General features: G+C 40.7%; 2 protein-coding genes across 2 annotated transcripts in view; one reads left to right on the top strand and one right to left on the bottom strand.

The window, feature by feature from the left end:
* The window catches only part of LOC125894881 (type-2 angiotensin II receptor-like), a 366,195-nt gene that overhangs the window by 53,886 nt on the left and 290,162 nt on the right, over positions 1-22,147 (top strand). The gene's annotated exons all lie outside the window — the stretch shown is intronic.
* tenm1 (teneurin transmembrane protein 1) overlaps positions 1-22,147 on the bottom strand; it is a 210,995-nt gene that overhangs the window by 42,215 nt on the left and 146,633 nt on the right. Inside the window, exons 21-22 of the mRNA XM_049586530.1 lie at positions 21,982-22,002; positions 12,815-13,047 (exon numbers count right to left, since the gene is read on the bottom strand). Coding sequence (XP_049442487.1) covers positions 12,815-13,047; positions 21,982-22,002 — 254 coding nt within the window. The remainder of the gene's footprint in view (positions 1-12,814; positions 13,048-21,981; positions 22,003-22,147) is intronic.

The following is a 22,147-nucleotide window of genomic DNA, read 5'->3' as shown; positions in this document are numbered from 1 at the left end:
TTACCTCACGTGAATGCAAACAACTAATCAAAGCAGAGGAGTCAGCTGTCAATCACAGCTGTAAATTGAGAAAGTTAGGCTGAATCTAAATGTCTGGACTTAACCACACTTTCAGACTCGTGGACTTTGCTGGTGTGCACCTGGGAAGTCTGGGAGTGCCAAGGGCTGTCCAAATCCACAAATCATCCAGTCCACAAGAGGCTTCAAGAGGACTTTCTGAAGACTTCCAGAGAATCTGCTTGGAATGCAGATTTCACCAGACTTTACTGATTTAATACCCACAATGCACTGTAATAGGGATGTGACATTGTGGGGGTTTTTCAATTGCTGACTAAAACAACAAAACCTATGAATGTGTAAAATAATTACTGATAGTAAGGCCTATTTAAATGCTACTTTAGGTGTGTAGGCCAGAACCACATCATGATACAGATGTAGAAGTAAAGGCTACAGAGGGAATGAAAATGCATTTTGTTATTGCAACAAGCTGCTCAGTTTTATGCTAGAAAATTGGCCGAAAAACAAAAAAAGAAGCTTTTTATTTAGTCATAGTCCTGTCCTCATTTACACACATTTCAGTTTTTGTGCAGCTTATTACATACAGATGTATAAATACCATTTTGTTCTGTCACAAATAAAGCCTACACATGAGATTTACACCTTGTTATCTGCAAGGGTAGATGAGCAGACACTATTCATCAACATGCGTGAGGAATATAACAGCAGTAATCATCCACTTGAACGTTTCCATGGCAACGGCAAGTGAAAGAGACCTGAGACCTGTCTATCAGCAGCTTGAAGTTTCTGCCCTCGAAGACTTTATGTAATGACAGTGAACATGTCACAGTACTGAAGTCTGCGAGGGCTTTGTTCGCAAGTTCGCACATTTGGATTCAGCCTTAGTCCTGCCACAAACTCTGTGGTCACAAACGTTCTCATTTTACAGCTAAACAGTATACTAAAATATGTTTCTGAACAGTGCAGTGAGAAATAGACAATGCAGTAACACAATCTTGATTTATGTTTGATCAGCAAAAATGCCAAAAAGATTTATAAAAGTCAACAACTGTAGCTTGAAGTGCTGCTCTTCACTGTGCATGTGTGGTGATTATGTTGTCTAAAAATAAGGACTCGCTGGGCATGTCATCCTGCTTGAATGAATCATGTCATATTTTTTTTTGTCATTTATGTATGTGTACCTGTTGCCCCATTCAACAATTCCCAAACTCTACTCAATGCAACTGACCTCAAATTAAACTGGTTCATACATACAAAGACCTACACATAGTGTCACTTATGGTATTACACAGTCAAGTACTGTATGTAGAGCATGTGACATTTTCAGCAACACACATTCAGGCCATGCACCAACTGCTTACTTTCAATGAAAACATGTACTTTGAAATGAGAGCGTGAAGTATGCATTATTTATCAAAACTGCCTTTCTCATGTGTGACAAAGCAATACAGCTGTATAGCCTTATTATCAGTATCCTTTATTGGTGAGAGAATAGTTTTAACATTCTTGCAGTTCTGTCAGGAACACTTACATCACATACTGCAGACTGTTTGGCTGTGACAAAGTCAGCAGTAAATATGCAAACAGGACGTTGGCCATATCTCTGCAATTCTTTCTCCAGTCGTGTAAAAATTGCTCACTGGCTGGACAAGTCCTCAATGTACCTGTGTGCTGTGTGCTTTGCTTGATACTCCTTTACTTGGCCCTCTGGATTTGCTGCTGGCAGCTATATTCTCAGCATTAGTTTTGGGAGAAAAGAGTCTCTGGCAGAACTTCTTATTGTGGCTGCTCAGTGATGCATGTCTGTTGCACAAACCATTGCCGATCTTCTAATTATCATGGATGCTGCAGTGAGAAAACTAGCTGTGGTAGAAATAGCATGACCCAATGGCGTCTCTCTAATTTGCATTATCATAGAGTATGCTGCTGTTTGCCTTGCTGTGTGATTAATTCATGTGTGTATCATTAATGCAGGAATGTCCAGGGGCAAAGACAAAAGCTCGGTCAATGTGAAATGAAACACAGGAGCAGGCTGTTAAAAATTGCGCACACATATGCACAGGCTCACACACAAACCGAATCTTAGAGCTAAAAACACAGTGTGACTTATCTGATGCCCTTGTTTTGCGAAGTAGTGCTCTGTTTAAACCAACAGAAACAATGATAGTTGACCCTCTGAGAGGGAAGGCAGCCACAGGGCCAGTTTAATATGCAGATGAGGTGTGGGACTGCTGCACGCTGCAGGATTTAGATGCAAAACACTGAGTTCTCTTTGTCTCTTTCTCCCTTTATCCATTTTTGTTCATTCTCTTGTTCTCTCTTTCCTTCCATTCTCTATTTTTCTCTATACATTTCATATTATTTTTTAGTCCACTGTTGCGCCCACTTTCTCCTCTCGCTCTCTTTCTGAGCTCCCTCTTTTTCTCTATCAATTTAATCCGCTCCCCCTCTCCCTCTCTCTATTTTCTGAGACGCAACAATCACTCTGCACTAAATGCTATGGGAGCCAGAGGTAGAATAACAATGGCATATTCATTCCAAAGTTATAACACAGAGCAGCTGGCATAGAAGCTACACAGCCCTAGGAGATCTTCTAACTTCACTGTTGCAGCCAGTGAATACAGTTTGGGGAAGTGGCAGATTCAAGAAAAGTGAAATGCAGGCTGCAGTGATTAGAGCAATTGCAGGACACTACCGCTCGTATGACTCCACTGCTGGAGTAGGAGCAGGGGACCAGTGTTTGCTGAGTTAATGGTTTGAGTATGGGCTTGCTGACAGCATCGAAAGCTTGATTCACACTGATGAAACAAACTGGGAAACGCTTCTATGCACACTGCTATGTTTTCAGCCATTTCTGTAAATGAGACCGGCGCCCAATGTGTGAAGATATTCATTCGCCTAAGCTGCTTATACGTCAACCACCTGCCAACACAGATACTGTAGCATACAGCATGCAGCCTGGCTGTTGTGGTCTGAGGTTGGTGGCCAAGCAGTGATGTGCCATGTGAAGCGTATTTACCCCTGGCTGTGACTCTTTTTTTAAACTCCCTGGCTGTTCAACATGCTAATAACCGCAACCAGTTTAAACCCCACTGCTTCATTCGCTGCCCCGGCCTTGCTATCTCAACTCTGATGGCGTGCCTCGCAGCTGTGGGGCTGAGTGAGGTGGGGACAAATGTGTTGTGTCTGTCTGTGTGGGGAATAGAGAGACACGGAGAAAGAGAACGAAAGAAAGCGGAGGAGGAGAGAAAAGAAGAGGGGGGAGAGAGAGAGAGAGAGGCCGACGGGGCAAGAGGGAGAAATGTGGTGGCAGCATGTCAGCTTCTGATAAGGGCATTAGCCTGCCCCCTGTGGGTCGGAGTGAGAGACTGACACTGCAAGCTCTCACACTACCACATGATCACACACACATACGTGCACACTCACTTCTCTCTGTGGATATCAGCTTTGCTGTCTGGGACTAGTCAACAAATAACAGATAAGACCTGCACATGGCAAACAACAACAACTAAACTCTCAATCACTGGAGTCGCTCTATGAACTCCTCTGTCCAAACATGCACATGAAACACGGTTATTTTTTACATACACACAACTGTTATTTACTAAATGTGTAAAAAAAATTTTTTACCCCTTCATGTTATGAACAGAAGGAGTCCAGAGATGCGAGCCAAGGCTGCTGGGTCCCGTGGGACTGACGCCTCTTTCATGTCAGACATGGGATCCATCCTAAATGGAGCGAGGCCTTTTATTTACCAAGCTAATTGACTGCAGTAGCGCATGTGGAGCCAACTCTAAACAATGCCCCAGATCTTGTATTCATAAGTGAATGTTTGAAGGACACAAGATAATCCCTGCAGTTTACGCTATAGAGAGACTATAAACTTGGGCAACAGCAGCGTGCTCAATAGTGCTGCAACATTGTTGGCTAAATTAAAATTATGGATTACTATTTAACAACTGTTTGCTGTGTTGTAACAATATTATGTGTCACAGCAGGCCAACTGCAGCTATGTCAACACTGGGGCACAAGCATAATGCGTCGATGAGAAAGAAGGCAGGACAGAGAAAGAGATGGAGGGAGTGGAGGGAAAGAAGGAAGGCTCTAATTTGGAGCGAGAAGCTCACCAGAGGACACAAGACAAGATCAATGCCAGAGAATCACAGAGCTACGGCTTCAAAAAAGAAAAACGGACAGATATTTCTCTGTGAAGTCTACCACTCATTACCATTGGTAAGAGGGTGCGGGGAGGAGGATGAGTGTGGGCTGTGGCAGATGGATGACAGGGAACCAGGGGGCTCCAGGCAGAAATCTCCAGAGCCTTTATAAGAGCTGGTTAGTCGGAACACAATGGCCACAGAAGAGTCTGTGAAGTGCAGTGAGTCAAAGAGTATAAAATACCTGACCGTGCGTGAACAGGAGGAGTCTTGGGACAGAATATTCTATTACTGTACAAAGACAGAGATACAGCATGTTCTAAGGTAGAAGGGGCACATATACTGAGAATAACAGTCCTCAGATCATCTGTCAGATTGTAGCAGGAATCAGCTCCAATCTTGTTTTTCTCTTATCTTGTCCTTTTGTTCTTCATCATCTTTTCCCTCATCTATCTGTATGAACTCAGGAAGTTAGGGATAATAAAAAGTTCTGCTATCAAATTTTGGAGCCTACTTTGTATTTAGTTTGAAAAATGAAGACACTTCTGCGCTACATTTGTTTACTGTGCTCCATATCGACTGGCTGTCTGCCTCCAACGTCAGACTGCATTGCACACACAAGCTGAGTGTGACTGACAGAAGAGGCCATGTAGGACTGTGGGTGTAGCCTGAGTGACAGGCCTGCGGCTAAATCTCCTGTGCGACCTGGGGACTAAGAGGTGGCCAGGTGTGTGGGTGTGATTGGTGAGGGCAGTAAACAGATTATTTCTCCTTCCTGGCAGCACATGCTTTTTGTGCAAAGGTAGCCCACACAAGCCCAATCTAGTCCTATTAAGGCCTTCCCAGACTACAGTATATAATATCCGCCATATAATGACCTATTTCCACAGATGCTGGGTGGTGCAAACAAAAAAATAAGCAGAACAATCGGTCATGTTAACCTCTGCAGTGTCACATGCTGGAAGACAATAGATGAGGTACATCACAGTGCTATAACATATGAGCAAACATCTAAGAGTTTCCCTCCATTTTGTACCTAGTGTAATAGCTCTTGACACTAGATTGATTGCATCCATGGTGCCACAAAGCAATCCAAGCACTTAAAACTAAAGCTTTACTTTTTGTATGTTTTCATTCAGTGGTAGAAAGGTAGTTTAATCATTAATTACTAGAAACTCATACTGTAGCACATTAGATATGGGCACCATTGTGATGTTGATGAATAATCAATATTGCTTTCAATTCTTCTCCTTGTCCTTTTCTCTTATTTATATTCACAGACATCACTGTCAGGCACGTACATGTACAGTATATGTGTGCAGTATATTACAATACAAACCTGAGAAATGTATCTAAGATGAGCTATAAGACTACAGGAATATTACATTATGTCATGAAGAAGCATATAGAATATCGTGAAAAATACATGGCTTGTGAGATTGCAGCATATACACAAGACAAGAATATGATCCTCCACATTTACTGGGATTCCAATTTGTTTGTTTGTTTAAGAGATCACACAAACCTAATGGTCTAAAATTTACATTTTATCAAATTTATTCATACTAATAATGTGCAAGATATGAATATGTAAGCATATGTATCCCTAATTGGCAACTTAAAATGGCACCATATTAAAAAAAAAAATCACAATAAAAATCCAGAGTCGCAGTAGAAGTATTAGTAGGGTTGGGTGATCGTTTCAACTTTCTTCATATTGTTCAATCATGGTTACTTGAGACTGGTTACCAAGCATGGATGGCATAGTCTTATATTTTGGGATACTCTAGGTTTTACCCAGATTCCAAAGGTGAGTCTTAGGATATTTCACAGCCTATCTGCAAGCTATGTAAGCAAGCATATGGAGAGCGGAGATCTTGGGTGAGATGCAGGATTTAAAATTCACTAGTCACTTGTGCTGATTAACAGGACACAGGGGCCGGACGTGCCGCTCCACCAAAGAAATCTCTAAATGCACAACAGGGTGCAGATTTTAGAGATTTTATAACATCTCAGTTTTATTGTAAATTAGTTAAATTTGTCTCAATATCAGCGTAGGAAAAACCAACTGTGGATCATGCCTTCAATCGTGGATATACAATCCAATCGCCAATCAGCTCAAACCTAAGTATTAGTGTAGTTAATTATTTATTTTTTGGTGCTCTTTGCCTTTATTAAAGGACAGCTTGAGAATGACAGGACAGGGGGAAAAGAGAATGGGATGACATGCAGCAAAGGGCCACAGGCTGGAACTGAACCTGTGCTACAGCAAGGATTTAGCCTATATGAGACACACACTCTACCAGTTGAGCTAGAGGTCGACCCATAGCTTTATCATAATTGGCACAATCATTAGTGTAGCAAGCCATAATCATTAGTGTTAGTTCAAGTTCCAAGTTAATTTATCATCAAAGTACAGCTGAAAAAATTACTAAAGTAAAAAATGAAATACTGTTTATCTCTCAACGAAAAGCCACGTTGGTTTTTGTGTTGAAGACCACGGTAAAAACCCATGCACTTATACAGATTTAGGTCCTACCCCATTTCTTATTTTTATCCATACCCCTTGTTTTTTAAAGGACCCTTTGCCCCATGGAATAGAGTGACAAGTGGTAGTGGTTGAAATCTTCCCCTATGAATGAAGACAACCATTAATGACCCTGATACGTCAACAGTGGTCAATGGCATTTAAGTAAACATATGCGACCGTGGCAATAACAGTATTATCACAATTACATTTATGTGATGGAGACAGTAAAGTGTGATTTTGTTCTCCGCTTAAGATTCTCGATATGAATTGATCAAACAAGTCATTAAAAAGAACACTGCTTCATTACCAGACCACTAGCAATGATCTGTAGGCTAACGTTTGCAACTGTAACGTTGTTGCTTGTGCAACCATGTTGCTGAAGATTTCTCCTAACACTTGGTTTGGAGTGTGCTTCTGAAAATTCTCCATTTTTAACGGGGCATGTAACCTGTACTCTCTTCCACCTAATCAAGGATCAGGACACCGTAACACTCCTCGTTAACATGCAAAATGGAAGGGTAAGAGTTAAGTGGTAGGGGCAAGGGATGTACTGGGATCGTGCCTTTGTGTCTACATTTTACAACCACAGACCAGTGCAGTGAAAAAACCTCCCTATCCCCAGCTTCCCTGTGGGGGGACAATGCCTTATTGATGACAGAAGTCAGAAGAGACCAGTAAGACTTGTTCCAGCTAACAGGCGGGGAAGAAGAAAGGGAAAAAAAAACTGTAGCACTGTACAGCAGCAGCGGAGACACATTGCTGGAATCCACTCCTGTCAGCTAATAACTAAGGGTATAATGATTAACCAATTTAAATCGACACTGCAGGCTTAATGTCTGAAATATGTGTGCATTAATTCAAAAATCTTGAACTGGGCTAAGGCTTGGAGGGAATCAGAGCTGAATCTGCAGACTTTTCTGTATTAGAACAGCTTAATATGACAGCCGTATTTTGGTTTAAGTTTAGCGCCTACAAGTGCCAATTTCTCCTGTAAGTCAAAGGAAGCCATGCTTACCCGACTACTTGGGCTATTATTGGCATTTTAATAAAAAGATCAAATAATCCCCCCTGTCATATGACTGTAAGACAAGGAAATGTATGCCTGTTTTCTTAATCCAGTGGCTAGCTTTCACCCAGTTTTTAATGACAATTTTCTCAAATTACAAAAACATCATCTTTCTGCACTGCGATGGTGCAATTGGTCATTTTGTGTGGTAAGGAAATGTACTGAGCTGCTGAGGCACAGACATTAAAGCCAGGTGAAGTTGGACTGCGTGGGTGTGTAGAGACTGCTTGACTGACATCTCTCTGACTCTCCTGTTAGCTTTTCTGCATTACCTAGGGTGGGACAAATTATACCCTCATCATTCTTAATGGTATATGGAGTTTGGTGACCTCAAGTAATTCCCAGCAGCTCAGTCACACTTCAACCTGATGCCACATTCACATCATATGGGAAGGATGGTAGTAATGGGAAAGATTCCCATGTTTACAACTTGGCTGTGTGAGAGTGAACTGACAACACAGCACTACATTCATTGAATCTTAATTACGTTGAATGACAGGCACAATATTAGGTGTACATGTCTGTTTGGTTTTCAGACACTTCATATTATTATCAAGTGCCAAGTCACACATATCAGAGCTTTCAGAAAAAAATGTTCAACTGTAATTACAAAGGAAAAGGTGTGATGGCCAGGCAGAGAAGTGTTCATTAGTGAGTCTGCTGCAGTATAAAGTCTTCGCTGTATTCATCATTAAAAAAAACACGATTTGCAGCAGTGTGTTGAAGCAAACATAGGGATGAGGTGAAGGACAATCCTCTGCAGGCAAGGAGTATCTTCAGAAGGGACATTCTTTGTCCAGAAAGCGACAGGGGTCACAGCTTCCTCGAGAAATAGGTTTCCTCAGAGGTCAATCAACTCAAGCCCCTTTAACACTGCATCTTTGCGATGGCAAGAAGGGACAGATGTGACATTATATCTGCACTTCACTGCCAGTAGATTTAAAAAGCAGTTAACAGCTAACTCAAAAGCGAAGAACAGCAGCCGAAAATGTCCACAAATTGGGCAGACGTTGAGATCTGGAAGCTCCTTTCATTCCCAGCAGAGGGCGAGATCAACTGCCACATAACAGGGAAGGTAAATGACTGCTATGCCCATGGTATGCCATTGTTATGTTTAGAAAAGCACTATGTTATATGTTACACTAGTGGCTAACGCTGTTGTATACATGTCACGCTTGGAGTGCCGGCATGCTATCTAAAATCACACAAAACGGCAGCATTCAGCCGGTGTTGTTTGGTGCTGTATGAAAAAGCAAAGGTAGCACAACAACAGGTCCTTGCTGTGACCCTATTGCAAGATCTCTGTGTAAAAAGGGTTTCAGCAGTTCTATTGACACAGTGGCAGATTCTCTGTCCTTCAATCTGGAATTCAGTGACCTCTGACAAGAAATGGGTTTCCAATGCACAGCAGAAGTTGTTTTTCTAAAGCTAAAGTCCTCAAAGCAGGTTTGGATATTTTCAAACAGCTTCTCCAGGAACTCAGCATGATTCTGAAGGTGATGTTTTTCCTCAGGTTTGTTCCAAAAGCTTTGGAAAGTGCAGCATGCCCTCCCGTATGTCAAGTTTAAACACCTCCAGCTTCCTCTGAAAACGTATGCACCACAGACACGAGGTCACTGTGTTGTTTCTGCCCTGAAGCTTGACATTAAAGTCATTGAGGTGGGATGTTATATCTGTCAAAAACGTTAAAGCTTCTATTTTTTCTCCATTTTGCAGGAAATCCACAAACATTTTGGCTCTTGCATTTTTTAGGTTTGAAGCTCTGTGTGAATGGCCTTGTAAACTCTCCAGTATTTTGCCACTGCCGAGCCACCAGACATGATTGTGGAGGAGCAAATCATCACAAGTTGCACAGACCTCTGTCAGAAATGTGTCTCATCACAGCTTTCGTGGCTTCTGAGTACATTTCACCCAGACTAACACACAGAAACAGTGTGGATTATGCAGTGACATATCAGACTGGAGTGGTGAGTTTCTAAGCGTTGCACCAGTCGCCTCTCTCTCTCACTGTCATGAGAGGTACGCCATCCATGCTGATTCATCCATGGCAAGTGAGATGAATTGTGCCTTTTTTATGCCATCACAAAGTTGATGGAGCAAATCTTCAGCAAGAATCTCTGTTCGTCTTGGTGCAGAGGAACCTGAGAGTGGTATCTGATTCATTTTCTCCTTCATTTAATCCTTTTGCTTTCCTTCCAGCATGGCCTCACTCACACACTCTTTTATTAGTTCAGTGTCCGAAAAGGGCTTCTTGTGTTTGCCTAGGACTCATGCTACTCTCAGTGAAACCTCTCTTGCCTGCTTTTGCTGTGTCATTGATTTTAGAATTATTCAGCTATGGGCCTGATATGACGACTTCAACTGGTTTAATTTTGTGGTTCTTACCTCCATGTTCTGGAGATAGTATCGCTCACAATGGATATGTTTTACATTACCACCCTTCCCTATACATCAGATTAGCAAACACAGGTACTCCACAAAATGTCAAGGCCGCAACCCCTTTTGTGGGATAGAAAGTCGAAGACCCTAGGATTATAATTTTGGCACATCTGCATGCATGTATTTCTTATTAAAAAAACATTTGTCTTATAGACATGTCTAATAATTGTTCTGCGACCTTGCCTTGACAGTCACTATCCATCAGTAGTGACTGTCACCAGCATCATTTAGCTTTGTACCCCACTGACAGTGAAAATCTACGTGTATTATGTGTCCAAAATCTCAGCGTGAAAGTCTTGATGAACCCGCTATACAACAGCTTCTCTCTTGTGACAAGTTGTTTCTTTTCCCCATAAGGGACCAGGCATTGGCAATGACCTACTGCCAGTCTGGTCTATAGCTTAGAGTCAATGCTCCTCTATCTTTCTTATGACATCGTAGGGAAAAAATTGGGAGATCAGTGTTTGGTGTTAATGTTGGTGCAACCAACTACACAGCAACTCTTTGGCCTGTGTTATTAATTCAAACCAGTTTGATTAAAGCAGGAATTTGCAGACATGTTTCAACCTTCTTTGTGTACGCTGTTGCCATCTACCACGGGATGCTGGATTGTTTTCCCCCAAAAGGGGTCACGGTGATGAAAGCCTACTCTAAATGACTTACTGCTGGTCTGATGTACGGCCACTTAAGATTTCGTTTCATTGCAAGTACAGCAACACTGGTTTTGTGCATCCTTTGGGCAAATCAAGCATCTTTTTCTCAGTCCGCTCATCGTCAACCTTCCGTTTTTGTATCGGCTAGTTTGAGCATGCCATTTTACTTTTTTCAACCAGAGTTCCTACATCTGATCTGACAACAGCCTTGCACACTGTGGCGATGAGAAGGCAGCTGAATGCTGAGAGGTGAGGTGATGTGATAGCTATATGTCATTCGAAAGCAGTCTGGATCAGTTTGCAGCAAAATTTTGTTTCCGGTGCTGAAAAAATTGTATTTCTCTCCCGATGTGGACTGGAGTCTGCCTATTGAGAATGTACGCAACAGCCTTGTTACAGTAAGAAAAGCACAGGTGCAACCAATAACATTGATGATGGCCTCATTCCATTGAAGTGTCCCAGTAAAGCGTGACAGTGAGCCAGCATGCACAATACCAGCATTCTGAAATTGGAACACCTGAATGGACTGCTGCCATGATTACTAGTTTTATTAGTCACACCTGTGCTTTTCCTGCTGTGACATGGCAAAATGTCTGCTGTGGAAAAGTGCTTGGCGCACAAGGCAGACTATTTCCTTTTCATAAAAAAAATTGCAACCATTATTGTTATTAAGGTAAATCACATAAATGAGGTCATTGCCTTTAAAAATAACTTCTAGCAACGATGACAATCACTACAGCTGGATGACTGAAGAGCGGAAATATTAGTGTTGCCTGGTTAAATCAATTCAAATTCAAAAACTGATGGCAGGGTCGAGAAATAGGCAAAACCAGCACGAATCCATCAATCCGTCCGAGCTGGTGTCAACAGTACAGGCTGCTGGTGGGGGATATGTGGAGTGTTTTTTTGTGGCAGAACACAGTAGGGTCCTTGAACCAATTAAGCATTATTTTAATGCCACTGCATATCTGAATAGTTGAGGGCTCACAGTGAAAGTGTTATTTTATCAAAGCTTTAAATGATTTGTCTCTTCAGTCAAAACACAACACAGGAATCAGTCATAACATTAATACTTGTGCAGGGATTATGCTTCGGAAAACTGATATCTTAAATAAACATACTTGCATTTTAAAGGGAAATAGAGTCAGCACTATAATTTAGAGGATAAATCTAATCACAATGGAGTTGTGGTGTAATTATCCTTTGTCTGACAAAATCGAGCACTGTGCATTTTATCCAATAATTAATAATTCATACATTATTCAAAATGTGGCAAGTCAATCCAGAATGAAAGAATATTTCTGAACGAGGGCAAGCAGCGAGGAGGTTTTTCATTTTTATAAAACAGCAACCACCCACAGTAAGGACATAACACAGGAGGAATTTATAGATACGGACATATTATCTAGGATTATGCATGTTGTAGCACAGCATTACAACCAACTTGGATTGATCATATGAAAAAAATCACCTTTCCACACAGAAAGTAGCACTATACTTCCAGAAAAAAACAAACAAACAAACGAACAAAAAAAAAAAACAGGCTTATCAAAGTGGAGATTGTGATAGCAGTTTCTGTTTCCCATGACAATCTCAACACTGATTCTGAAAGTATCACACTCTGCCAAGTATCAAGCGGTGACATGTGGTGAAATACAAGCAAACCAAAACAATTTTCTTTTGTGAAATCAGGAAAATAATAAATGATTCAAAATGGCAGTGTGATGAGCTGCTTCAATACAAAAGTACCGACCTTCAGAAAACTAGTCATAGCCTAGTCCTCCTGCTAGGTGTACCAAACATTACTGAATACTGATCCATGAGCAAAAATTCTCTATATATTCGCCTGGAGGGATGCTAAATGCAATTCATGCTCGCGGCAACGGTGTCTAGTAACTGTGAGCTGACTGAGAAAGTGACTTCTTTAGATGTAGTGTTGATGTTCTCCTACCTCGAGGGTTATTGAGTGCAGCTTCCGTGGCCTTCCTGCCCTCCCCACAGTGGCTCTGGTCAAAAGGTAGACACTGCTCCCCTGTCCCGGCTACTACCTCCAGGTTGCGAGATGGATCTTTCGGCTGCCCGAGGTTCCTCACCCGGTACACTCTGCGGCTACTGGTGTCTGACACATAAAGAACCTCCCCCATTGGATCCATGGCCAGGTAGTATTTATGAGCAGGGCTGGTGCTAGTGACAGAGAGTGTACAAAGTTAATGGAGAAAGCAAGGATATTTTAGATGCTAATTTTCTTATGACACACAATTTTCCGTAGAGCATTTAGACTGAGTTTTAGAACATGTTTCTTTTTTCTTACTTACTTACTTACTTACTTACCCAAAGTGACACAAACTGTGTACCCAGTATTCATGACTAGACAATACCATCAACTGAAGTAACGGCATTTAGAAGCAATCAGGTGAATAGCATCACTATAAGAGACTCCAGGAATAAACTTGTGTCTGTGCTGGAACAAGACAAATGTCCTCCAATTTAAATAGCACAGATTCCCACAGCATTAATCTCAATCTTGAGATTTTGTATCGGCAAGTATGTTAAAGAAGAAAATCTCAAAGATGTTAATTTCAATAAATGTCTGTTAAGTCACTATCTATCGCCGAATGAGGTAACACAATGGTGATAGTGCCTGTGGCCCACTGATGAAAGCCTCTGCCTCTGCAGTATTACAAACTGGGTGTCTGTGGGCACATTTCCAGGAAAAATCACAAGTGGTGCACGGTCATTAATAATCCGCCCTCACACACACACCACAACATGTATGGACAAACATACACAAACGCACACATTCACACTGTCTATACTGTGGTAACCCTCTCATCTCAACAGCTGCAGGACTAATAAAACAAGCTAATATAAATACATTCACCCACCTGGTCTGAACAGACTGCCAACAAACACACTGCAATTACAGCTTATTACCATAGGTGCCACCAAAGAGAACTAAACTGAGACTGTAACTTAAAGAAAAAATGTTAATGAGGTTATTAATTCAAATTTTTAAACCAATGATTGATATGTTGTATGTAACTACTACTAATAATCACATGCAGCGAAGCGAACCAGGGCTAATCTCAACATCCTCAATATACTACATTCAGACTACAGGAAAAGCAAACAAACAAAAATTCGTCACAATCTGTCATACTAGGAAGTCTCCAGAGTTGGGTATAACACGTTACAAAGTAAGTAGAGTACTTTGATTACTTTTTTGCAGTAACGAGTAACCTAACGCGTTAGTTTGCTGTTTGAGTAATCAAATACTTAAGTACATTTTCAAACAAGACATCAGTTACTTCCGTTACTTTTAGAACGCTGGTCCTTCAGCTCCGAAACAGCAACGGCTGTCGTTTGGTTCTAATAACGGAGATAACGGAGCTTGTGGCTCGCTGTGTGGTCGGAGAAATGCTGCCGTTGTCTACGGTGGAGTTTAATAGGTGGAGTAGGACTCGCTGACAGACATATTTCAGACTCAGGACTTGCATTATGCCTGGTACACGCTACACGCTGGTACTCACCAATTATCCCCGGTCGTCTTTCACGGCATGTGTGATGTCATCGGGTTATTCTTGTTCTATTTTTTATTACTTTCACTATTATTTGAGTCACTGTGTGTCTGTTCATGTACCAGCCGACATGTTGTTGTAGTCACCTAAAAGCGTCAGCAGATGGCAGGAGGTCAAAGTGACGGCTGTGATGGGAAAATTGGATCTCAGTGAAGGGCAAATGGTCCATGCTGGTCCATACTGCTTTAATTTTGGAGACAAAAATATGTAGGTGTGGTCCATTGCCCAATAGGAAATGAATAAAATAGAATGAATGAAATGAATAGAATACTCAAAAGTACTTTAAAAATGCTTACTTTTCTCAGGGAGTAATGCTGGAAGTACTTTTAAAGTAATTGAGTTACTTTACTCGGGGAGTTATGCAGTAAAGTAACTGGTTACTTTTTAAAAAAGTAACGCAGTAATGTACTTTGATTACTTTTAAAGTAACCCTTACCCAACACTGGAAGTCTCTACGTGAATTTCACAGCATATCAGTTGTTTGCACATGGTTCTCAACATGGAAGTGGCTGAACTCGCAGCTAGAAGCTAACCATGCTAACTCCATAAGCAAAGATAAACAGCAGCAACAGTGCTGGCAGAGCTAACAGTGTTAACCAGGGGGAATCAAAGGGTGGTCATTACCCGTCTGTGACAATGCTATCCCAATATCAGCTGTAATTGCCATATGAGTGCAGTGCAAAACGGCTGTGATGAGCTAGCCAGTGGGACTGGACTAACTGACCACAACAAATTACAGAGAAGCTCGGACTACAACACACACAGAAGTAGACTTTATTCTCTGCACAGGACGCTATTACTCTACTATCTCTTATATCTATCTATCTATATCTAACTATTTATCTTTACATAGCAAACAGTGGTTTGCTGCTTTATTAATACTCCGAATGTCATATAAAGAACCTTTAAAGAGCAAAATGCCACCCTGGATACAGAGGTCTTTTCTACATTACTCTCACACCTATAGAATAGACTGTATGCTACATAAACCTGATGAAACTTTTTCAAGGACCCTGAAACATGAAACACTAGTGTATGCCAAGGTGAACATTAAATATTTGCTACTTATGTCGTGGATCTATTCACCGTAATGATAAAACAATATCGACATTTTTATTTCACATAAAATTGAATTTCCATCACTCTAACTTCGTAATGAGACACCTTATTTCTCTGGAGAATATTAATGTCAAGGCTACAGCGAAGGGAACAGACTTTTAATATCAGGCTTGCTCATTTTTTCTTTATTTGAAAAAGGAAAGTTGGGAGACGACAGCGAAGCCTCTCAGTACAGGATTTAATGCGCGTCCCCCGTATAATGCTCACCTATAGTATCAGTATGAAAACAGCAGTATGCAGAGAGCGACAACGGCTTACAATGATGTCAGGGAGATGTTTTTGTTTAAGCCATGATTTTCAAGTGCTAGTCATATGTTCGTCAGGTTAAATGTGTCCTTGTGTCAAGCAGAGATAAGGAACCTAATGTATAAATGTATGTGGAGACTGGATAAGGTGGAGAACATAATTTATGCATTCATAAATCCTACCAAAAGCTGCGCCCTTCTACAATATTTCAATGATATGATCCCTCTGTTGCAGAAGTCTAGTGGTGCATATTCAGGGTTATGCTTATAAGCTGTACGTGTTTCTGTTTTTGATTTCATGTGGTCTATATACTATGAGATAGCTGTAAAATGTTGTCTTTCACAGTTCATTTTATCTTTTACTCCTGTGGCACACGGCCCAGAATAAAGCAAACTAAATTGAGAGCAACAAGAAAACAGGAGAGACAATAACAGGGAGTGGGGATAACATGCAATAAAGGTCCAGACCAAAATGAAACCCAGAACATTCATATAGCTAAATTTGGCCTACCCCAAATGAGGCATGTGGACACATAATTGTCTATTGTTCTAGCTGTTATTGTTAGATTATGAGAGGTAAGAGTGGACAAAAGACTGGAAGTTTATTCAGCATAAGGCTCAAAAATACAGAGTGTTGTGTGGAGGACAGAACACAGTATGGAATTATGTACTTTTCCAACTGTTTAAATAAAACTGTCTTTTGTCCTCGGGCTGAAGAAAGCACACTAAGAGCACTGACTTCTTTTACCATTACACTGACGGTATACTGTACTCTGTGTAGGAGGAGAACCAATACTGTGGGGATGCAGCTGTGCAGTGAACACTTGACTTGTTTCTATACATATAGTCTGCAGTTTATTAATTACAGAGAACCTTTGATAATGTCGGGTCATTTTGGTGTATTATCGTGACTTGAACAAAGTGATTGCAAAAAAAAAAAATTGTGAAAAAGAATTAGAATTTTGCACTTTGAACATTGTAACTAAGTGAGATCCAAGCAATTACTTTGTAGCGTGAAATCCAATGTCAGCCGGGTCTGGTCAAAGGCTTCCTGCCAATTAAACCCAAAGACACCCTGTGAAAGTGCTTTTCCCTTCTTTTTTCAATAAAAAAGTCATGCAAGGGAAATTACAATGTCAAGAGAAATATTTCTAATGTCATGCCTCTGCACATTCTTCCTCAATTAGCAGTTACACTTTTTTACTGAGCTAAAAGCCTTTTTGTGACTTAACTAATCGGTTCTTATAATTTTCTGCTTTATTTGGACAGGAGATGTACGCTGTATGACTCGCCTGCCCTCACCAGCCTTTACTCTCTGAAGAGAAAACTTACTTCCGATAGCAGCCTGAACCTTCTCCCTACCCAGAAAAAAACAAAACAAAAAAAAAAACACTTGCAGCATAGGCAAGGGTACTGTCAGTCATCGAGTCCATTAAGTGCATAACTGTTTACAGAGCTCTGCACTGAACTGCACATACATAATTTAAACTTGATCCTAAGAGAGTTATTCACAGAGTTTCAAAGTGTGCCACTGCTCCGCGCAGCATATCATATTTGTTCGGCCTCTTGAAGCTACCACAAGCAATGCACGGTGCATATAACTGATTACAAATCACTTCCCCTGTCTTTTTCTCAATTAGACGCTCGCAGCTCAGAATACATTTATCCAGTGGAAGGGAAATGAACAACAATAACAAACACCACACAAACAACCTCACTCTGGTCTCCCTTGTTCTCTCCACACAAAATAAGAAAACAGTGATCAGAGTTGATAGACACAGTGATCTAGCTGTTCCTGACTGTCTCTCTGAATCGACCGTCTGGGCTCTCAGATAATATTGTGGAGGACTTCCTCCTCCAGGGATTTTAATTTTGGCCAATCTCCAAACTGATACTGTAAAAATCCATCATTGTCAGGATTTTATGTGTGGCAAAGCAGAATCAAAGAAGAAAGTAATGTACCTCGCAATTTACTGGGAACATGCTACCAGGTAACAATACTTCTTGTGAATATAATCCAATTCATCTAATTTCAGTAAATGTGTTTCATATATGCTCCATGGTAACACCTTATTTTGAAAAGCCGAAGTAGTCACATGAGAATTCTAGGTTGTTTATATCTATTTGCCATAAAGGTCAGAGAAAGGGTGCACTCCACCTTTAGCCGCAGCTGGTTTGACCACAGAGATGTGAGTGACAGCTAGCTTGACCGCAGTCTTTATCTCGGTCAGCTGCTGTGCTTCTCTCGTGGTCCAGAGGCAGAGTCTGCATCGCCTTGGCCGCCAGGTTCATGGTGTTCAAACGTCAATATTGTAACGACTTCATATGCATATACAACTGAAGCGAATAATGTGCGGTCTTTAAACGATAAACAATTCACACCATAGCAGTAACATTCAGAAGCAACAGTAAACTAAACATGATTCAGAGACATTATTTTCAACTATTTCTTAGTAACTTGTATATTTATTTATTTTAAATATTGAATGAGTGACACCAATAACTCCTCAGTGTTCAGGCAGGGCATGGGGCTGATAAGTGGGGCGGGCCACTCCCCCAATATTATGGTAGCGGAAACATTGGAAGAATAGACAATGGTTTTACAGTGAGTACATCCCATATTGTCTCTCCTTGGAGAACACCTTGTTTTGAAGCCCTCTTGGCTGATAGGCACTTTGCTGGGGGAAAGAAATGTGGAGTGAAAAGCTTTGAAAGCTGAATATAGATAAATAATTAATGCATTTGACTTGGGAGAACAATAGTATAGAATAAAGAGAAACACTAACATGCAGCTACCAGTAAAAAGCTGCTGCGGAGAAAAAGGAGGAAGCAGGAACTAAAGGAGAAACCTCCAGGGTGAGTAAAGGGTATCCAAAGTGCCTACGGAAAAATACAGTTGCTATAGGCGTAGACCTGGGCTCGCAACACAGCGTCAATCTAATCTGACTTGCCCCACAGCTCTGTCAGATTGACTAAAGTGCCTTTTCATTTACAAGAGCTGCCAGGGTCCAGATGTCTTCCTATGAACTGATTATATGAAAGTGGACAGAATAGCGAATATCAGAATCATATTTTTCATACAGTTAAATATCTTCCCTTAGAGTGGCAGAAGCTAGACGTTTCAGCCATTTGGTCATTACTAAGATAACTATTTTCAAGTGTTTTACTTGAAGCATTTTCAACTATTTATCCATTAGTTTTAGCTTGTCGTTTCAACCGTTTATCTTTGCTACTTTTGTCTGTGTTAGCCATTTATTCATTACTGTAAACATAATTTCAACTATTTATCCATTCATTTTAGCAAACTAATTCAAATATTTATACTTTTAGCTATCAATTTCAACAATTTATTATTTACTTTCAAATAATTATGTATACTGTTTATCTAGTTCATTTTCATACAAAAAAAGCTGTTTAGCATTGGCGGAGAAGATTTGGCATTTTTTTTCATGGGCGCAACCCTCATACTCAGCTCTGCTGCTCATCCCACAAATGCATGTTCCTTACAAATGTGGCACCATTTAAAAGGGAAATAAACAGGCTTTCCAACAGTATAAGATTTATTGCCAAGAAGCATTGTTACAACAGAGACATAATCTACCAAACACAAATTTCCTTACTAACAAACCACATTCCATAGCTATTAGCTATTACTTATCCATTATTTTTAGCTAGCTGCCTCAGCCATTTATCCATTACCTATAGCTAAAAATTTCAACTGTTTATCTACTACATTAAACATTCTATTCTAATCATGTATCCATTACTACTTAAGCTTTTTCAACACCTTATATCAATTAGCTATCATTTATTCACTACTTTTAGCCATCTGTTAGCATAATAGCATATCTATTAGTTATAAAGTGCTTCAGGGATTACTTTTCTGTAGGCAGAAGCAGAAGTTAGCTTCGCCCTGGTTCCATCTTCAAAAAAGCCTGTAGAATATTTCCACTGGATTTTGGATTATTGCTGTGGCAAACAAACATTTATGGTACTCGCACATTTTGTCCAGGAAGATAATTTTCACAAATGAACTCCACTTTCATGATTTTTTAAGCCCAAATGCAATCACCAGAGATAAAAAGCTAACGTTAGACTATAAACGAACCACACTCAGCTGTATGATTTAACATCCCTACCTCAACGATGCTGAAAAGTCGTGTTCGGTGTGATGACATTCTGTACTGTGTTCGAAATCGCTCCCTATCATGGATATAGTGCACTATATAGTGTGTTCGCCATTTTGTAGTGTTGTTCGAATTCTCCGCAGTTAATTTCATTCACTATATAGTGGACTATAAAATACCCACAATGCACAACAAATGTGAGTGAACAAACGATGTACCCTACATTTTACTCCCGTATACCACAATGCAATGCGGTCGTCTTTTGCCAGAGGAGAAGAAGAAGAAGAACCGCAAAGATGGCACAAAAAGAAAAGAAACGAATAGGATGCTAGCCGGTAACGTTAGCTCACAAGCTAATAATAGCCACTTAGCTTGCATGAGCCACGTAGCTTGTAGCTCGTGCACTATCGTGGGCTATTACAGCTCACAATGCAGACACACAACCGTAGCTGACAAAACCAAATGTCCACACCATTGACATTTCAACAATTTACTGACAAAAAGTACAACCACCATACAGTTTCATCATCCTCAAAGCGCCCAGTTTGTTTACATGATGCTTGGTGCGTCCACTTGCGTCACAGGAGTATGTGGCGCAGCTACTGACGCAACGACGCTCAGAAAATTTCAGTTAGTGTCCGAAATCTCGCTCAGTTGTTCCCCATGTAGTGCACTATATAGTAAACACGAAATAGGGAATAGTGAGTGAATAAGTGAGTGAGTGTGTGAGTGAGTGAGTGAGTGAGTGAGTGGACGGTTTCGAACAGAGCTCTGCATTCTCATTTAGCTAATTATTAGCAAACTACCTTTTTAAGATACATAAAAGCTAAAAAAGAAAAAAAAAATGTCAAAGTCTCTTACGATTGTGTTAACAAGACTTCAAAAAACCCACTGACTTCAGGATGAGGGAACCAGGAGTGCGAAAATGCTAAGGACTCCCGGGGACTAGCTAAAGGATTTAAGTGTTTCCCATAACTATTAGCTATTATGTTTCCATTACTTTAAGCTAGCTGTTTTAATTTCTTCTCAAAAGTGAACTAGTTTTCATGCCATCTTAGTTGCAACCTATAGTATTTGGAAGTTATAACTGTCTCTGGCTGGCTAAATCTTTTAAAATTTTAATTCTGTTTAATCTAAGTGGTTGAGCTGCTCAACAATCTTTGCACTTACCCCCTGGCAACTGCTGAAGTACCCTCTGAGGCACAAGTACCACTGGTTGGGAATCACTGACTGAGCCTATACAGAGGAAATTTATCACACTTTGTGCACGTTCACATTTTCACACATGCAGACACATGTACACACTCACCCATACGGTACAACCATAAACACACAGCCAGGTTATCTTTTTTGCATGGTTGGAAACTTTGGCATGCTCGAGATATGGCATCTTGAAAAATCCTCTCTCTTTTCAAATCGGATAAACCCTCTTCGTCTCTCTCACAAACACCCACAAGCACACACAAACACACACACACACACACACACACACACAATCGGCTTGATATAACCCCTGATAGCGGTGCACACGCAGACAGACACACAAACATCCACACCCACACAAACCCTATAACATCTGTCTAATCTTCTGTCGAACATGGTGTATCGAGCTCACACCACCATCAAGGCTCGGGGCCAGGGACGATGTCGAGGCCATGCAAGGCCTCAGGCTTTTAGCCTGGCTCAGGAAGTGAGTGAACTGCGGCATCCACCAAACAGACTTCCAGTAATCCTCTGAAACATGAAATCCTTGACATTTTGGCTGATTTCCAATTTACAAATTTAATATCGCCTAGTGAAATATAAATGGGGTTAGGACAGATCTGACTACAACCTGAGTATATGCAGATTTTGGGAGTGGTGTGTTTGTGAGAGGAGAGAAAGTCAGGTCAATGCAATTATACAATACGCATTACGCAACAAACCAAGATAAAGCGCCGTGAGGCATTTTGCAACATGGCCTGTCCTTTCTCTTGACACGTGTTTTTTGTGTGTAAGTGTGTGTTTTGTACAGGAATATAAAAGGAGGTGTTAATCACTAGTTCTCACCTGTGTCTGGTGTCCCGGTTCCTGATAATAAGCCATAAAGGAGCGTTTAAAAAGGAGAAAAGAGAAGGTAAAAACAATCATTTATGATGCTAACGAGAGTCACTCAGAATTTCATAGGCTACAATGAGTCAATTTTCTCCTCATAAAGTGAGATTAGGGTTGATTT

This window comes from Epinephelus fuscoguttatus, linkage group LG9, assembly GCF_011397635.1.
Source record: "Epinephelus fuscoguttatus linkage group LG9, E.fuscoguttatus.final_Chr_v1".
Taxonomy (NCBI): domain Eukaryota; kingdom Metazoa; phylum Chordata; class Actinopteri; order Perciformes; family Serranidae; genus Epinephelus; species Epinephelus fuscoguttatus.
This window is presented reverse-complemented; position numbering and strand designations above follow the sequence as displayed.